This window comes from Hippichthys cyanospilos, chromosome 21, assembly GCF_059441005.1.
Source record: "Hippichthys cyanospilos isolate Australia breed blue-spotted pipefish chromosome 21, RoL_Hcya_1.0, whole genome shotgun sequence".
Classification (NCBI taxonomy): domain Eukaryota; kingdom Metazoa; phylum Chordata; class Actinopteri; order Syngnathiformes; family Syngnathidae; genus Hippichthys; species Hippichthys cyanospilos.
The window spans coordinates 12,393,008-12,409,222 of record NC_142389.1 but is presented as its reverse complement, the minus strand read 5'-3'; the positions used below and the strand labels follow the sequence as shown (position 1 = coordinate 12,409,222).

The 16,215-nt window shown below is 38.9% G+C and overlaps 1 protein-coding gene across 3 annotated transcripts in view; it reads right to left on the bottom strand.

The window, feature by feature from the left end:
• LOC148406636 (triple functional domain protein) overlaps positions 1–15,959 on the bottom strand; it is a 70,713-nt gene extending 54,754 nt beyond the window's left edge. For 2 of the 3 annotated variants that reach the window (XM_088404259.1, XM_088404261.1), the window contains exons 1-2: positions 15,502–15,959; positions 362–412 (exon numbers count right to left, since the gene is read on the bottom strand). In XM_088404259.1, coding sequence (XP_088260385.1) covers positions 362–412; positions 15,502–15,565 — 115 coding nt within the window. In that variant the 5' untranslated portion in view covers positions 15,566–15,959. The remainder of the gene's footprint in view (positions 1–361; positions 413–15,501) is intronic. The other variant, XM_088404260.1, reaches the window with a different exon arrangement.
• Positions 15,960–16,215: the final 256 nt, after the last annotated feature.

Sequence of the window (16,215 nt, the reverse complement as noted above, 5' to 3'; positions counted from 1 at the left end):
GGAAAGCAGATTGCTAAAAGGAAAGAAGTGAAGGCCATGCACATCTATCTCACAGGGGGAGAGAGAGAGAGAGAGAGAGAGAGAGAGAGAGAGAGAGAGAAACAAAGAAAGAAAGAGTGAGCGGGAGAGAGAGAGAGAGACCACTGTCGCTACGGCGACAGGCACCCAATCCGGAGAGAGAGGCAACAATTGAGGGATAGAAAGTCAAGGTGAGTGTGGTGCTGAGAAATTACTGATGACAGCAGTCTGACCTCATTTGGCAAACTAAAAAAATAGATACTCTTAATACGTACAGAGACAGTTTGTGAGGAGTGATAACAAATCAGACAAACATTTGTGTTTGTGCTGTGTTGGTTTTTACCTGCTGTCTGACTGGACACATCTCCTTTCGACTCCTTAGGGAGAGATCCATCTGGTGAAAGAGAAGAAAGATCAAAATAAGCAGGTGACACACCCTTCTATCAATCAATCTCTTGACAAAGGAGTTCTGTTACTTCAGCAGTCGCGTCATTCACATTTGTACTCGGGTTAGCTAACGCAATATTAAATCCAGAACAACGGTATATGTTTGCTGAGAAAACACATTGAGACCTTGTATATAAAACAATCCAAGGAAAACCCACAAGTACAGCAATAACTGAACATGACATCTTGTAACTGTGACAATGTAATTATATGCTACAGACCATTTGCATCCTCAATATCTTATATGCCAAAACTGTCATGAACTGCATTCACAACTTATTTCTAGTTCTAAATAGCACCACATTTAGCTTTACCATTTTATTATTTAGGATTTAGCTTCACATGTAGCTAGAACTGTTGAGCATTGATTCTTCCAGTGAGAATCTTCTTTAGGGCATAAAATTATTTAGATCTGAATTGCTGCTTGGCTTCAAATTCTTTGAGGTCCCTATTGTCAAATCAAACCAACCTAATTCCTTGCATCCCAATTAAAATGAATGAATTATTGTTTGTAGCGCCTGGTGGCAGTTAATGTGGATGGTTTAACATATTTATTGCCAGCCCAATAAAAACAGATCTTTGTTGTCCAAGGTGGTCAAAGGTCAAAGTATACCTTGAACCGGTCAGTCAAAAAATAAGTCAAAGTATATTTTTTTTCAAAGCGTTATTTATTCTGCTTTTCTTTCATGAAGTGGATACATTCATGTCACCGTGATATATTTTTTGAAACAACCACTCAAGACATGAGCGCTAATAGATTCTGTGCCCAAACAACAATCACCACATTGATGCAGTCTATATATAGTGTGAGCAAGAGACTTTGCCGCTGCGGCTGTGACCGAAGTGAAGAAGTGCTCAGTCTCAGTGTCACGCGGCATCTAAATGTAAACACGGTGACTGGTCAAGGGGGTCAACTGCTTGACTCAGTGGGGCACACGCTCCAGTCCAAGTGACTCAGCCTCATCCTGCTTCCTGTTTGACCTTGGAGAGAACAATACAGGCGTAAACATGAGATAGTTGTCCGATGATGACCTGTTCAGTCCAAAGGTTTCACTTTTAAAAACATTTAAAGACCTTGGAACTTTACTTATCGAATTTTGTACATGACGGTCACCAAAATATCAATCCGTGGAGTTTGTCATACATTGTAAAATCTCAAGCTCATTAAGAATATGCTTTGCTAAGGTGTAATTTGCAATATACCAACTTGTGTTATACCTCGGCAAGTCAGATATCTTGTATTAGTGAGCTCCTTTTAGCTTCTTATGCAATCCTGTTACAATGCTTCTGAACCAAGCAATCAGCTTGTGGCAAGGATCCTTTTAACACATTAAGATATCCAGCTGTTTGCAACTATAAACACTATATATGACAAAATTGGTGTTGCTCCTCATTTAGTAAACTGTTTACTAAATCGGGATTGTTGCAGTTTCAAGAAGTTGTTGCCGGGCTTCTCCAATTTTTTTTTGTGATCTGAAACAGCTGTAGTACTACTTATTACTAATGATGAATGGAAAGGTAGCGGCCCTTTTGACCTTGGCAGTGTGTGTTCAAGGTTTCAAATGTTCACAAACGTTTGCCAAATATTCAACAGTCGTCAGTCCTGCTCTTGTCACAAGGACATTTTCAAAATGCCAATTTTTGGCGAATGTTTAGGACCTTGGATTAAACCTGACAAGATCAAAAGAACTGCTACCTTTGCCAACAATCGCTAGCATTCGACCCTCAGTGCGATAGGGCAGGGGTGTCCAAACCTTTTTCAAAGAGGGCCAGGTTTGGTAAGGTGAAAATGTGTTCAGCGTTAATTCAGTACTTACTGTAATTCTGTTAGTACCAGACATTTTAGACACTATTTTAGTCAAACACTAGGCAAAATTTAAAAATATATAAATACACGCATGGAATTAAATGTCTGAACTCTTGAAAAATTCCAAAATGTGTCTGGGATTGAACACGTTAAATGATCTGAATCAAGCCATTATCCTGCACCCCAGTTTAGATGTCTTACAGCGGGTAGCACATTTCACACTAAAATCCAACTGACTTTTTTTTAATTCCCTTACTTTCATGATTCTGTTGACAGCCTTCACCAAAGCATAATGAATCTCCAGAATGCCTCACTGTAGGTACGTTGTAGGCTTCATTTCATTCATATAAACAAATTACTAGTGTGGGCAGCCAAAACTCTATATATTGGTTTTGTCTGTTCAGAAAACATGTTCCCAGATGGACTATAGTTTGTCCAAAGATTTTTATGCCAAAGATCATGAGTGCCAATAATGGTAGACAGAACTGTACAAATTGCATCCATACAGCTTGTGGTATAGTTTACCTTTAGCACAGACATGGGCTTCACATATTAGCTTTGCACGCAACCACTGTATGGAAAAGTGTAGTCATTCATCAAGCTGGTGAAAAGTTTTCATGGAAGCCGGCAATAACTTCAAAGAATGAATGGGACGACACGCAGGAGCCCCCCCCCCCCCAAAAAAAAAAAACCCTAAACATACTTCAAATATTTTCAATACCCAAGACGCACACTTAAGCCACAGCGTGAAACAACGCAATGATGAACTACATATGCGGCTGCCCACATTGTGTCACTATATCAACAACAGAAATAAATAAAGGACATGACCGGAGATAAAGAGTTCACACAGTCAAGTCAGAGAATCTTTTGTAGAGAAGTCCTGCAGTTAGAACGGTTAAATGCAAACTACACGCGCACACACACGTTACATGCATTAACACCACACCAAACTGCTTGGGAAATAAAAAAAAATCTTAAGGGATCACATGCATACACACATTTCTACAACAACCGCTGAGGAAATGACAAAGCAGAAATAAAAGTCCAACAGGCTCGATCTCATAAAACACCGGACGTCTCATGTCTATGAAATGTGTTCTCACATACTGTGAACTCACATAGACCTCAGCTACCTCTTGTCCCAAATGCTCGCTCCTTTCTGTTTCACAGCCCACATGAACGCAAGACCACCCTTGCTATGGGCCCCTGCCTTCCCCTTCTCGGCATACACACTCATCGCTTGACTCACAGGGTAGGCAAGAGCGGCCCCCTTTCATTTGAGAATACCTATTGTCTTGGTCACACTGATTAAAATGTCAGTAAAAAATTATATTAGTAACTACTGCGGTAGATGTAAATATATTATTATCGAAAAGTCAAAAAGCAACACTTGGGATGCAGAAAGGTTAGAGAGAAACCTGTATTATCTCAAGCTAGTGAAGGGAAAATGAAACCGCGTGAACCACTTATGATTTTTTTTTACTCCACTTGATGGTGCCCTAGATTTAAATATAAAGGCCAGTGCAATAGAAATGTATGAAATTTCCACTGCATCTTTAAACAAATAGCGCAATCTAAAGGAGCGAAATAACTATCAAAAGTTCATCATGAGGCTAAATTTTTCCAGTAAATTGTGATTAAAAATGAAGGCCCAAGAACCACTTTTTTTAACTTCTCTTGATGGTGCCCTTGATTTAAATATAAAGGCTAGTGCAATGAAAATGTATGAAATTTCATCTTTTTGCATCTTTAACAGAGTGGATGAGAGCAGCAAAATAAGTATCAAAATAACATCATGAGGCTTCATTTACTCATCACTAACTCAGTACCTCGCTAAAACAAAAGTATTTTTTTTATTCACTTATTTGGGTAGGATTCTAACACATTACACTGTCTTTCTTCCATTGTTCAACATAGTCTGGCAGAGTGGTGTGGTCCTTGGAAAAATACCTCCCCTGTAAGGGGACCTAAAAGCTACAAAAAACCCAGACAACTGTTATGAGAGTATAGCAGGAGTTGATAGGATGTTTATGTTGCTGTCACAAAAACAGATAAATCATTCATCGACGACGTAGCTAGTTGTTCTTCATTCCAAGCAAATACAACACTCTGCCTACTTAGAAGAAAATAAACACAAGACCAGGTACTGAAAGACACAGAGAACTTTCTCTTGCAACTCTCATGCATAACTTCCACTTTGCTTGATATCTAGCCGAGGTATTACAGATGAAATCTAAGGCCAATGTTGTAACCCTTTGTAACAAAAAAAAATCCCCCTTTATGTTATTTTCACGGCTTTGCGACATAAACAACTGTCATGACCCAAGGAGCTGGCTGTATTTGTGTTGTTTTGTCTCCGTCTGCAGGCGTTTTTAGGGAATTGCACTTATTTTCTGTTGCCGTCACATGACAGATTTGCTGGTCTGCTATTGGTTGGCCTCACTCGTTTCAAAATGGCGGAACGGTAAAGCTTTGTTCTATCGCAAAACCGTATTTATAGTGCATTTTCCTGCTTAATTCAATCTTGAATATATATATATATATATATATATATATATATATATATATATATATATATATATATATATATATACACACGCTATAAATATATCAATGACGGTCCGTGACGTTCGAATAAATACCCCTCAATCGCACACATACGCATTACTGGGCTACACAGGCTATTTTCTGGAGCATTTAAACCTCAATAAACTCGCATCAGCAATTAAAACTTGTTATTTATTTATTTATTTATTTTTAATCCATTATTTATCCATATTTTTTAATTATCCATTATTTTTATCCATCCATCCATTTTCTAGACTTGTTTGGTTGTGTTTACAAATATATTCAAATGTTTTTAGGAGAACAGTGCCCCCAGTTTACAAGATTAATCGGCGGTTGGGATCGCAATGCGAATTAGCCGTATTGCGGGCAATCCAAACCTATGTTAAATAGCTAATGGGTGTAAAACCCCAGGTAAAAACATCAAAATTGAATATACATATTAAAAATAGGTATCAAAATAGTATAGTAAAAATCATCTTACTTCTCTCTAACATTGTGAGCAATCTTGGGACCCATGGCTAACCCATTCAAGTTTTAATTAGGCAGTAAAATGCATAACCAATACGTTATTTTAAGCGCTTAGGACGAGATCCAAACTTGAGCATGAGACCGTGACGCCGACCAATAGCAGACCAGCATTGTAGTGACGTAAGTGGTGACGCATGTATCGACATATGAGCATGGACACATCTAAGATGGCGGTCACGCACGCACACTGACCGCCATCTTGGATATGCCGTACGCTGAAAGAAATGGCATAAAGAGGGGACAAAAAAATGTCGTGCCCCACGTCGTAAGGTGAAAAAAACGTAAGGCAGGGACGTTGTAAACCGGGGGTTCACTGTACATTCAAACATATTTTCAAAGATGTTTTTTGAATTTACAAATACTCTTTAACATACTTGCAAGCTCACTCAAACGTACTTGAAGGCTAAATGCTAAAAACGTAGCATTTGTTCCCATAACATCATAGGATGTTAACAAGCACCTTGGAAACAATTTTACTAATGCGCAATCACCAGTAGATCGCATCAAGGCCCCATTTTAGTTACGAGATGACCACAGTTTGTGAGTTCACGTTTGATGTCAAAATGTTCTGAAATGGCAGGCAGGAGTGATTGAGATGAATGCGTTCCACCACGTTAGCCAGTCAAATATGTTTACCCTACATTGTCATCTCCATACTAATAAGATACTTACAAATAAGAACAAAGAAGAACAACAGGAAGGCACAGGATCAAGCAACTATGTGTACTTGACTTATTCATAACGATTAGTTTGCTAGTGAATTACAAAATGACCACAAAATTATCTATATCCTTTTTGCTTCAGGATCTTGGATAAACAGAGGTCACGGGTAACTAGTAGTCAGTGGCAGAGATGGAAAAAAAGTAAATGAGAGAAAAGAGCAACAATGACATCGCACTTTTGAAAGCTCCAGAGACAAGAGGACAGGAAAAAGGAGCACAATGGTCTTTCAGGACCTGTCCTAGTTTGGGTAACTCCCTCACTACCTTTTTTTTCTAAAACCTTCTTGGTTAAACGTGTAACAGAGTTGAATAAGCAAGCAAGCAATCTAGAGTCATAAAATAGCATCTTGCAACCTGTGCCCAAATTTTCTCAACAATCTAAATCCTGTCCCATTAAGCTAGTCTCCATTTTCTCACTGGCTGCTTGATTCTCTACTTCGAAATTCTTGTAATAGAGCAGCTGCTTTGGCAGGAAATCTACCCTGAGCTTGCACCAATTAGCTATCACGCCAGAGAAATTAGCGAACGAGAGCACGGCAGATGAGTGGAGCAGGGGAAAGTGGGCCAAGCTCTTTTTAATAAACCCACAGGAAGGCAAGAGGTTTGTACATGAGCGTGTGCCAAGTGTACTGATGTTTAGTTTATTGCACGAGAAAAACCAAACAAGACAATCACTTTCATTTACACATCTGTCAAACACTTTAACACTGCAGCTTCCTTGGTATATAAAAGGTTCATTAAAGTCCAAAAGTCAACCAACGGCCTTCTTTAATGAAAAAAACTAAAAATACCTTTTCATGGAATGGAGTTTATTATGGACCTCATGTTAAGGTTACAGCGAAAAGACAAACTGTAGACGTTTCTTTTCAAATTAAGGGCAAATGAATTGGAACATGAAGCAACAAGTATTCCGAATAAAGTGTGTACAACCATGTTTTGCCATCAGGTATATATATATATATATATATATATATATATATATATATATATATATATATATATATATATATATATATATATATATATATATATATATTTACATACTTTATGCTGATCTGATTGGATTAATCGTAATTGGAAATTTTTTGCCATTTTATACAATATCTGTGTAAAGTCATAATTTGCGGAGCGAACAGTGATGTCATTCTACTAATTAAATGTGGTTAAGAGGCAACATCACATTTTTTATTTGTAATAGTTTGTGTGTTAATGTTATAAATTGATAAGGATTTTTTTCTACAAGATCGGTTCATTATTTGCAGTATTTACTGATGCTGTTAAGAAATCTACTGTACTTACAATATAATGATTTAATTTCCGTACATTGTTGTATCTGTTATTTCTGATTGTTCTACCTGACTGACTGTTAGTTTTAGGTATGGCTAGGCGATGTGGCGCAAAAATAAAATATGACCAGGGCTGATGCAAAGATTAAACGATTCATGTCAGGTTAATATTCAGTCAAGTATTCCCCAAGTGCTGTATTTCAGTTGGAATAAATTTGACCAAGTCTCCTCAAGCGTGTGGTTTGACTGCAGGCTGTGTTGGTGGGATGTTGACAGTTATGTCAGCTACATAAAGTGTGGTATCATTCCATACCAGTGAAACAGCTTGTAATTTGCCAATTAACTCAATAAAAGCTGCTTTCACACTGGCCTTCACAACAAATTGGCACATCAGAGGTGCAACAGTAAAGACCTAAACACACCCAGCTAATTAGATGCGTAAAAATGTAACAGGCGGCACCAGATAACTCAATATTGTATACCACTCATATGCGTAATTTATCAAAGTGAAGTGGGCCTTACAGATTAGTGGAAACACCACTTAGTATACACTACAGAGCACGGACAGGCACTCTAATCAATTCATTGCTGGTAAACACTGAAATTTGGTCAGTTGTGTGGAAATATGTCTTGAAGCATAAATCATTGAATGCCACTGATGGCTATAGATGTCAAGATATCTATTTTTACTAGGCTGGCAGTGAATCAGTTGAGAGGCAACCAGCTGTTTGATTCAGTCGCAACAAATTAACCTCTGCTACAGGGAAATTATTTCGGGTGGTGCGGGCATTGAAAATGGAGTTCATTACTTTCAGATAGATTCTAGAAATCTGCTAAATTGGTGATTCATTTTCACCATAATTAACCAAGAAAATGTAAACAAATGTTCATAAAAAAAGTGAAATTACTTACGTAACTGAACATCCCCTACTTAAAATTTTATAACTGGCTATTGTAGACTGGGCGATACAGTCTAAAAAAAACCCTAACCCTAAAAAAAAAAAAAAAAAAATCTAAATCTTTTCAAGTCATTTTAGATGATTGTGATTTTAATACATTTTAATTTAAGTATTAAATACAACACACCTAATTAATTAGTTAACTATTGTAAACATGCCACTTTCGCAAAACATGGATGTCACGATATGGCAAATTCTTCAATCTTCAATTTTTAAAATGACTAATTAATTGAATTTACATGATTTAAAGCTCAGTCTTTAGGCTATAGATGCTACAAGATGAAGACCAAACACTAATGCATTTGTCAAATGGCGTACAAGGTTTTTTCAAATTAAGAGCAAATTGGATGGAACATGAAGCAACTTAGGGGTAAATTGTGTTCATCACTCCTTTGAGAAATGTCATACACTATTATTTTGTTGTTTCATTTGCATGCACATTGTCATTAGTGACAAAATGTCCCAACATACACGCCAGAAATTAAAAATGTAATGGCATAGAACTGTTAAAGAACCTATTTTTGGTTCAAAAATGTTTTGAGGGTACTTGGCTAATTAACATATTTAACAGAGTTGAAACAAAGTTGAGAACCACGGTTTTCTCTCCCCCAAACACCAGATTCAAAGGACTGAAAGCTCTGCAGGAGCTTGAAAATTGTCCTAATCATTTGAATCAGGTGTGTTTGAGAGACAGGGTTTGAAAACATGCAGGATACCAGCCCTAGAGGACTGGACTTCGACACCTGTGTACTAGACAAAGCTATGGCCTGACAGGATGAAGCTCCTCCTCTTACCTCAACATAGTTCGGTATCACCAAAATGACGCCAAAGCAATATTTTTTTTAATTTGTGCACTGCCTAAGAATATTCTTTTTTTTTACTCTGAAATGTTTTTGAGAGGCAGTGACTCAGTGGCTCGTTTTGTTTGTGTCATTACCAAAACTTCTGCAAACAGCACCGTACTTCCTGCTGGCCACACAAAAACACACAGTACAGACAGTCAGGATCAGGTCAGTGTGTAATCCAATGAACTCAACAGGCCAGAGGTCGTACTCCACTGCTCCGCTTAAGAATGTTAAAGACAATGCCAACCGTACTAAATCAATCATTCTGAATCATTGGACAAGTCACTACATAAGCTTACACCACCTGACATGAGTGCCATTCTTCACATTGGGATGTACAACACATCCGGTGAAGACCACATCGTTTACACCGAGCTTTGTAATTCAATCTGCAGCGCTTTGCTCTAGTTTGGGCTTGTATTGTTGAAGAGCACCAAAAGGTTCACACTGACATCATCCGTGCTTGAGGCTCATAAGCGACTGCAGCGCTGCCATTCACTTGGCTGCGTGGCTTTGCTCATCGTGTTCTCATTGAATAATTACAGTGTGCAGAGCAGCCAGGCATTTGGAACGACTTTTTCCAACAGTTTTTTTTTTCTTTTTTGTGCTATGGAACCCAATCTGTGAGGTCACAACATTTTCCCTCGTCTTTGCTCGTTCGTTACCATGACAGTGTCCAAAATCTTTGAGTCAGCGCTTACATCTTTATGTGTCTACGACAACAATGTTCCCATTTACAGATCTGCAATGAACCAAAAGTCATTGGTCAGAGAGTGCTGATCAGACTTGATACAATTTCCTGCTATATTGGCTCCCACCACTAAAATCTTCACACAGGAAACTAATTCAGGGCACCTATTAGAAAAGCCTCTCTTAGTTTACCTTATGACATCCACTCTACAGATAGAAGCTTTTGGTATGCTGGTGATACTGCTACAAGATGTTGGCAGATTCATACTGGAACTGCTGGAACAGAAAAGGGCCTTCCCCAAACCGTTCCTACAAAGTTGGGGGTTTCGAATGGTCCAAAAACATCTTCATGAGCCAGAGAGCTAATATTGAGAGAGAACCAAGTTGTCTAGCGAACCCAGCGGTTGTCAAATAAGGGTACGTCAAGGCACTTGAGAGGGTAGAGATATTTTAGAAAAGACGTTTTATTAGGGCTGGGAAACAAAAAGTCGACTATGTCGGGTCGGTCGACTTTATAAATAGGCCGAATAAAATTATCCGGTTCAAAACTCTGTCGGACCCATGTTTGCACCATCATTTTATGCACTTTCTTGTAGACCTTAGCAAACCACCAATGTTTGGCATCAAGGAAGAAATTATTATAATTTTCAAACTTTAACTATTGAGGGGGCAGTCAAGGATGAAACATGCCCAGTGTGCTCATCACGAAGAAGACACAGAAGAAGAACATGATGTTACTCACTTCATTATAGCTAACAGGCAACATGGAATATTGTTGAAGCATCATCTGGAAGAGACTTTATGGGCACGAAGTATGTGTGAAGTATCACTAGTGCGCTAATGCTAGTCACAATTGCTAATCAGTTAACATAGGCAAATGTTGTAGGCATCTAAAAATTCATATGTATAGAAGACAATGTGTAGTTATATGGACTCACTTTAACCCGTGTTTAATCTTAGAAGATTAAAACAGGGGGGGTTATTATTCAAAAGTGATTCAATAGTCATGGCCTCTTTTTCTGCTATCAAGTCTAATTTAATGTTTTTATGCCATGAAAGAAAAAGTACATAGTTGCAAATTAAGAGCAAATACATTAGAACTTGGAGCAACCTATTGCCAAATTGTGTTATAGTGACCCTTTTGCAAAATGTGTGCTATTACTGCGTTGTGTTTTATACAGACGTACATTGTCATTAGTGACAATTTTCCCGTAGATGAGACAGACTGGCTTCTGGAGATGCTGAATAAAATATGCTTAGAGATATGGGTTGTGGGCTATGGGGTACTTGGCTGAAAAGATGACTCTGCAGGAGGTACTGTATATCATTGGGAAAAAAAAGTGGTTGAGAGCCACTGAGCTAACCAACTACATGATTAACATACTGGACTAGGATGGCCAGATAAAGCAAGTTGAACATCAAACTCTCCTCTCCAAGGTGAGCATTACCAAAACTGCGCAAACAACCGCAGACGTTGAAAGACGTCATAGGAAAGCCGAAGTAAACCTGACCCGGATGAACAGTCATTGTGTCATATCACCTTGTGATAAGAACAGGCAGTAAACGGCTGCAGACCTAGTTAAGCAAAATGTACACGAGGAAGCTAAACTAAGCGTGCAATTCCATGTTTTTGTTTTTCTTTTTTTCTGACGTGGTTGCTTTGAGCCTGAAGGGAAACTTCAGTCTGTCTCCATCCCCGGATCAATATCCATTAGTGTAGAGAGTGTGTGCGCGTCTCGTGGAGCAAACCTCTTCCTGGGTGAATTGGCCTGGGTCATAAATGTAAGCTTAGGATCCAATTTCCATCCCTGGGCTGTCGGCTTGCTAAACACACAAAAACACACACCGGCTGGCGCTCATTCATACTGGTGAACAGCCGCCATGTTGCCCCAAAACGTTCATTCATGAAGTCTAGCTGATATGGATACAATTCTTTGAGACAATTATACAATAAAACCCAGCATTACCAACTTGTATGTCAGAGTCAATATCAAAGTCATCAGCAAAGAACGACGTTTGTGGCATGGAACAGATTGATGATTGACAAAATGCCACAACAAACCTCCTCATTGCTGTGTAGCAAAGCCAAGACATAAATTCCAGTCTGGAGTTTTTTTGTTTTTTTTTTGTCTAATTGTCAGTGTGCATACGCGTGAATTGCCCCGATAAGAATGACAAGGGAAGGAAACGCGCAAAAACAGACAACAGTGGATTGAAATTAGTGATGCAAAGGGAAAAGGATGACAAGGATGAAGATGTGTAAGGAGGGTGCGTGAGCCTGTGGCGAGCCATGCAAAATTGTGCAAGTCTGAACAAGATTTCCGAGATAGAAGAAGCTCCGAGTGCAAAACAAGAGCCTGTACGAGACACTCCAGCGTTAGCTCTTGTGCTACAGTAAATGTCCAAATGAAAATGTACAAGATCTACAGTTAAGATTGATTCTGCTACTAGCTTAGATCACTCAAAACATGTGGAGTAGACTTGGACGGGGTTTTTGAACATTTGAACACACCTTTATTTAAACCAACAACACATTTTAACAAGTGGTGGAAAGCCATTTTTAATTGAGCTAGCATGCTCTTGTGGATGTTAGCTTTGCTCTGCACATTACCTGCCAGCACACCACTATGCCCATTTTATTTCTACAGAATGCTGCATGAGTCAGCAGTAATCATATTCCGTGTGGAAAAATGATCACTGCAAACTAAGCTATGATTTAGCTGTACTGTATTCGTGTGCTCAACTCCTATTTGGTAAAACTTCACTCTGAGCTGCAACTAACAATTATATCAATAGATCAATCTATTCATTATTTTGTTAATCTTTTTTTTTGTAGTTCCAAAACAGGACAATTTTAAAAAGCTGAGAAAGCAAAAAAACACAAACTTATGACGCAGTTAACTTTTTTTTCTGATAACGTGACACAAAACTGCCTTAACTATTGATAATTGATTTCCAAAGTATTAGCAGATATTTGTGATATTGATTTCAAGCACACAATGATAATCAATCAGTTTTCATAGAGAATTAAATCAATCTAATAATATTTACTATTGCAAGGATTTTGACCTAGACAATTGGAGATCTCAATTCATCAATTATTATCAACATCATTCATTTGATTAGCCATTAGTTATCGATTAATGGAGGAATTCGATTTTTAAAAATGTTTTACATTTTCTCTCTTCATTCAAAAACAGGACTTTTTTTAATTGACTGCAGAAAATACAGATTTTTTTTCATGATGCATTTGCTGTTTTTTTTTCAGATAACATGCCAGAAGATTGCCTAAACTATGTATTGATGATTGATTTCAAAAGTAAAAACATATTTGAAAAGAATTTTATTTTGAGTCAAACAGCACAAGTACTGTATTGTCTGTTTTCATAGAGAATTAAATCTTAGAATTAATTGTTGCCCCTCTACATCACCCAGTACATAAATGATAGGCAGGTTTTGAACAAATTCCACAGCAATGTGAATTTGTATGAATTTGTGCACCATATTCTAAAACATAACTAGCCTTTGCAGTGCTATAGTAATGTTACAATTACATTTAACAATTCTTGGCTATAAATACATCGTTGGGGGGGGGGGGGCATTTTGTGTATGAAAAGTACTTCTATCTGTATCAATAAGAGTAATCGAACGGTATCGGTCTAAAAAAGGAGTGGTGTCGAACATCCCTACACCAACTTGGAAAGTATGGCAGTAATTTAATTTTCTGTTTGTAAACCTTGATAACCATAAGCCGCTGACGTTGCCTCTTTTCTTTTTTTGGTAGCATCTGATCTGCTGTTAATGACCAAAGATAAGGCATAATTTGACACAGACTCCCTAGTATTTTTTTTAAAAATGACTCATGAGTAATATGAAAGTGGTGTTGCAAAGCGGCAACAACATACATATAAACATAACACTAAGTTTGTCCATATTCAAAGTGTAATGTAAGGACGAGTTTGAAATTATATTTCAGTGTCCTGGGATTGTTTTTTTTTTGTGTGTTTAATTAATGGAAGAAAATTTACACTATTTTGGAGGCTACAATATTCACTCACAGATACATGAGAACATAACTCAAAACAACTCATCTACTAAGAGACTTTTGACTACATAGCAATTGATTTGAAATGCATTTAAGCTGCGAAGCTCAAGCATGATGACACAAGCAGACATGACATCAGGCGCTGGAAGCGGTTCAGTGCCTGCAAAGAGTGAACTGAGCTGGGGGGGGGGGGGGGGGGGGGGGTGACTTGGCATGGATGTACAAGCGTAGCCAAGCCCACAAGCTTATCCAGATCCACCATATAATTCTATAATGTGTGAACACTTAAAATGTATGTTGAGCATAGGTGGAGCAGTGGAATAACCTGAGAAGCTACCAAAATAAACCACTCATGCCTGTGTTGGCAATGAAAAATGTTACGAAATCCTTTCATAGACCCTCACCAAGGCACATTAAACCCCCTGGAATTTACAGTTTATGGCCCATTGTTGTTGTCTTTTCCATCACTCCAGGCCTGTCACTCTACTGTTGTTACAGTTGCAAAATCTTCCCATTCTGCACAATACAAAGCAAGAGTGATGCTCTGCCACAGCTAATCTGTGGCTCCGGATTTCCTGTGCTTCTCCCTCACAAGTGACAGACCGTGATACAGATTCAAAATCCTGTTTATTAGCTTTAATGTGCATAAAATGTGCCACACTTAGCTTAGCCTAACACACCCAGAATGCTGGATGAGCCACGCCAAGTATTGTTTACATAGCTCGCACTGTGGTTCAGTTATGGTAACGCAAAAAGCAGAAATCCACCCAGGGGGTTGTTGGATTCACACGAATCATATCGTATCTGCTTTTTTTCATCGCATAGAGGAAGTCGGCCAAACGACACGCCGGCTTTGTCAACTCACTGGCGAGCTAGCGATGCTACATTAGCCTTTGGTAGCCAAACAGGCTTTGGGTGGCTTTGAGTAGGCTAACTCCAAGCTAAAAAGCTCAGCATAGAAGTGCATACTCGTTCTGCACTTCCCATTCGCCTTAACGTCGCTTTTAGCGTCAAAGTTCACAGGGTTTAAGTTCAAAGCAAGTGTCAAGCACACGCTAAACGGGCGACTTAATATTAATGGCAGATGTTCGGTTTCCACACCGATTGTGGTGTTGGAAGGTGCACTGCACGCGGTTACTGTACGCCTTCCAACTTTACTTGGTTTAAAACTCACATTGCCCATTATCTATTTTACATGTGTAATGGTTACAAGTGTGGCTAAAGTGACGTCAAAATGATCGGTTAGTGTCTGCTTTTAATCGCTGGTCGATAAAAGGTGCCACATCTTGGAAAAAGATGGGCTCGGTATATTAGCACCCAAGCTAATGCTTAGCTGCACAGTGTGGCTGTGTTAACGTACTGTAAGTTAATTAAAGTCAGATACGTTAACATTTATGCAATTAAATAACAACAGTGGCTTGTTTTGTGCCTATTTGCGACAGGAGTGACATTTATGGTTGTGCTAGGTGACCTCCATGCTCCGACCTTAGTCTCCCACTCTTTGGCACCCCTAAAACAGTCACCACGGTCCCCGGTGCATGTCCATCCATATATCCGGTGGAGGTCAACATTATTGGGCTTACCTGTTCTGAACTCTACGTCCCCCGTGTCTTTTGTCGTCTCTTCCGCTCCTTCCCCGGAGCTCATGGCTGCCACAATCGAAACCCCCGGACCTCAGTATCTCCCGATTAGATCCCCCCAAAATGGGTAAAAATATTTGAGAAAATCCCGTCTGCTGCCAACCAAGGCGTCATTAAAGACACGTGGGTGGTGTGGTTGTATTCTAAACGCTAATCTTGCCATCTGCAAGCCTCCATCTTAGGGATAGTTGTAAGGAAAAAAGAAAGAAAAAAGAAAAGAAAAGAAACGATGAACAGGGTGCACCGGGTTCCTCTTCGAGAGTGAAGCCGAGGGGAGAGTCACTCGCACGGAAGAAAGGGGGCGGGAGGGGCCGCTGGTTGGTGGCTCATCCGCGATCCACAGCGTGTCACAGCTATAGTAACGAGTACATGAAAAGAAACGATTAAAAATGCAAAAGTCGATGCATTTGTACAACTTAAAAACGTCATTCGGAAAACTATGACGACAAGAAAAAAAGGTCAACTGCTTTGATTTACATTTCGCCTGTGGCACGTCTTACTCGCTCCAATTTTGTCAACTGTGAGCTACTGCTGTCCTCTGCAGTAATTCTTTGGAACTACAAAAATGCATTTAAAAATCACGCTGTATTTGATAACGTACACGATCAACAAAAGTGTTAGGGTTTCATTACGAATATACGAATTATTTTAAAAATG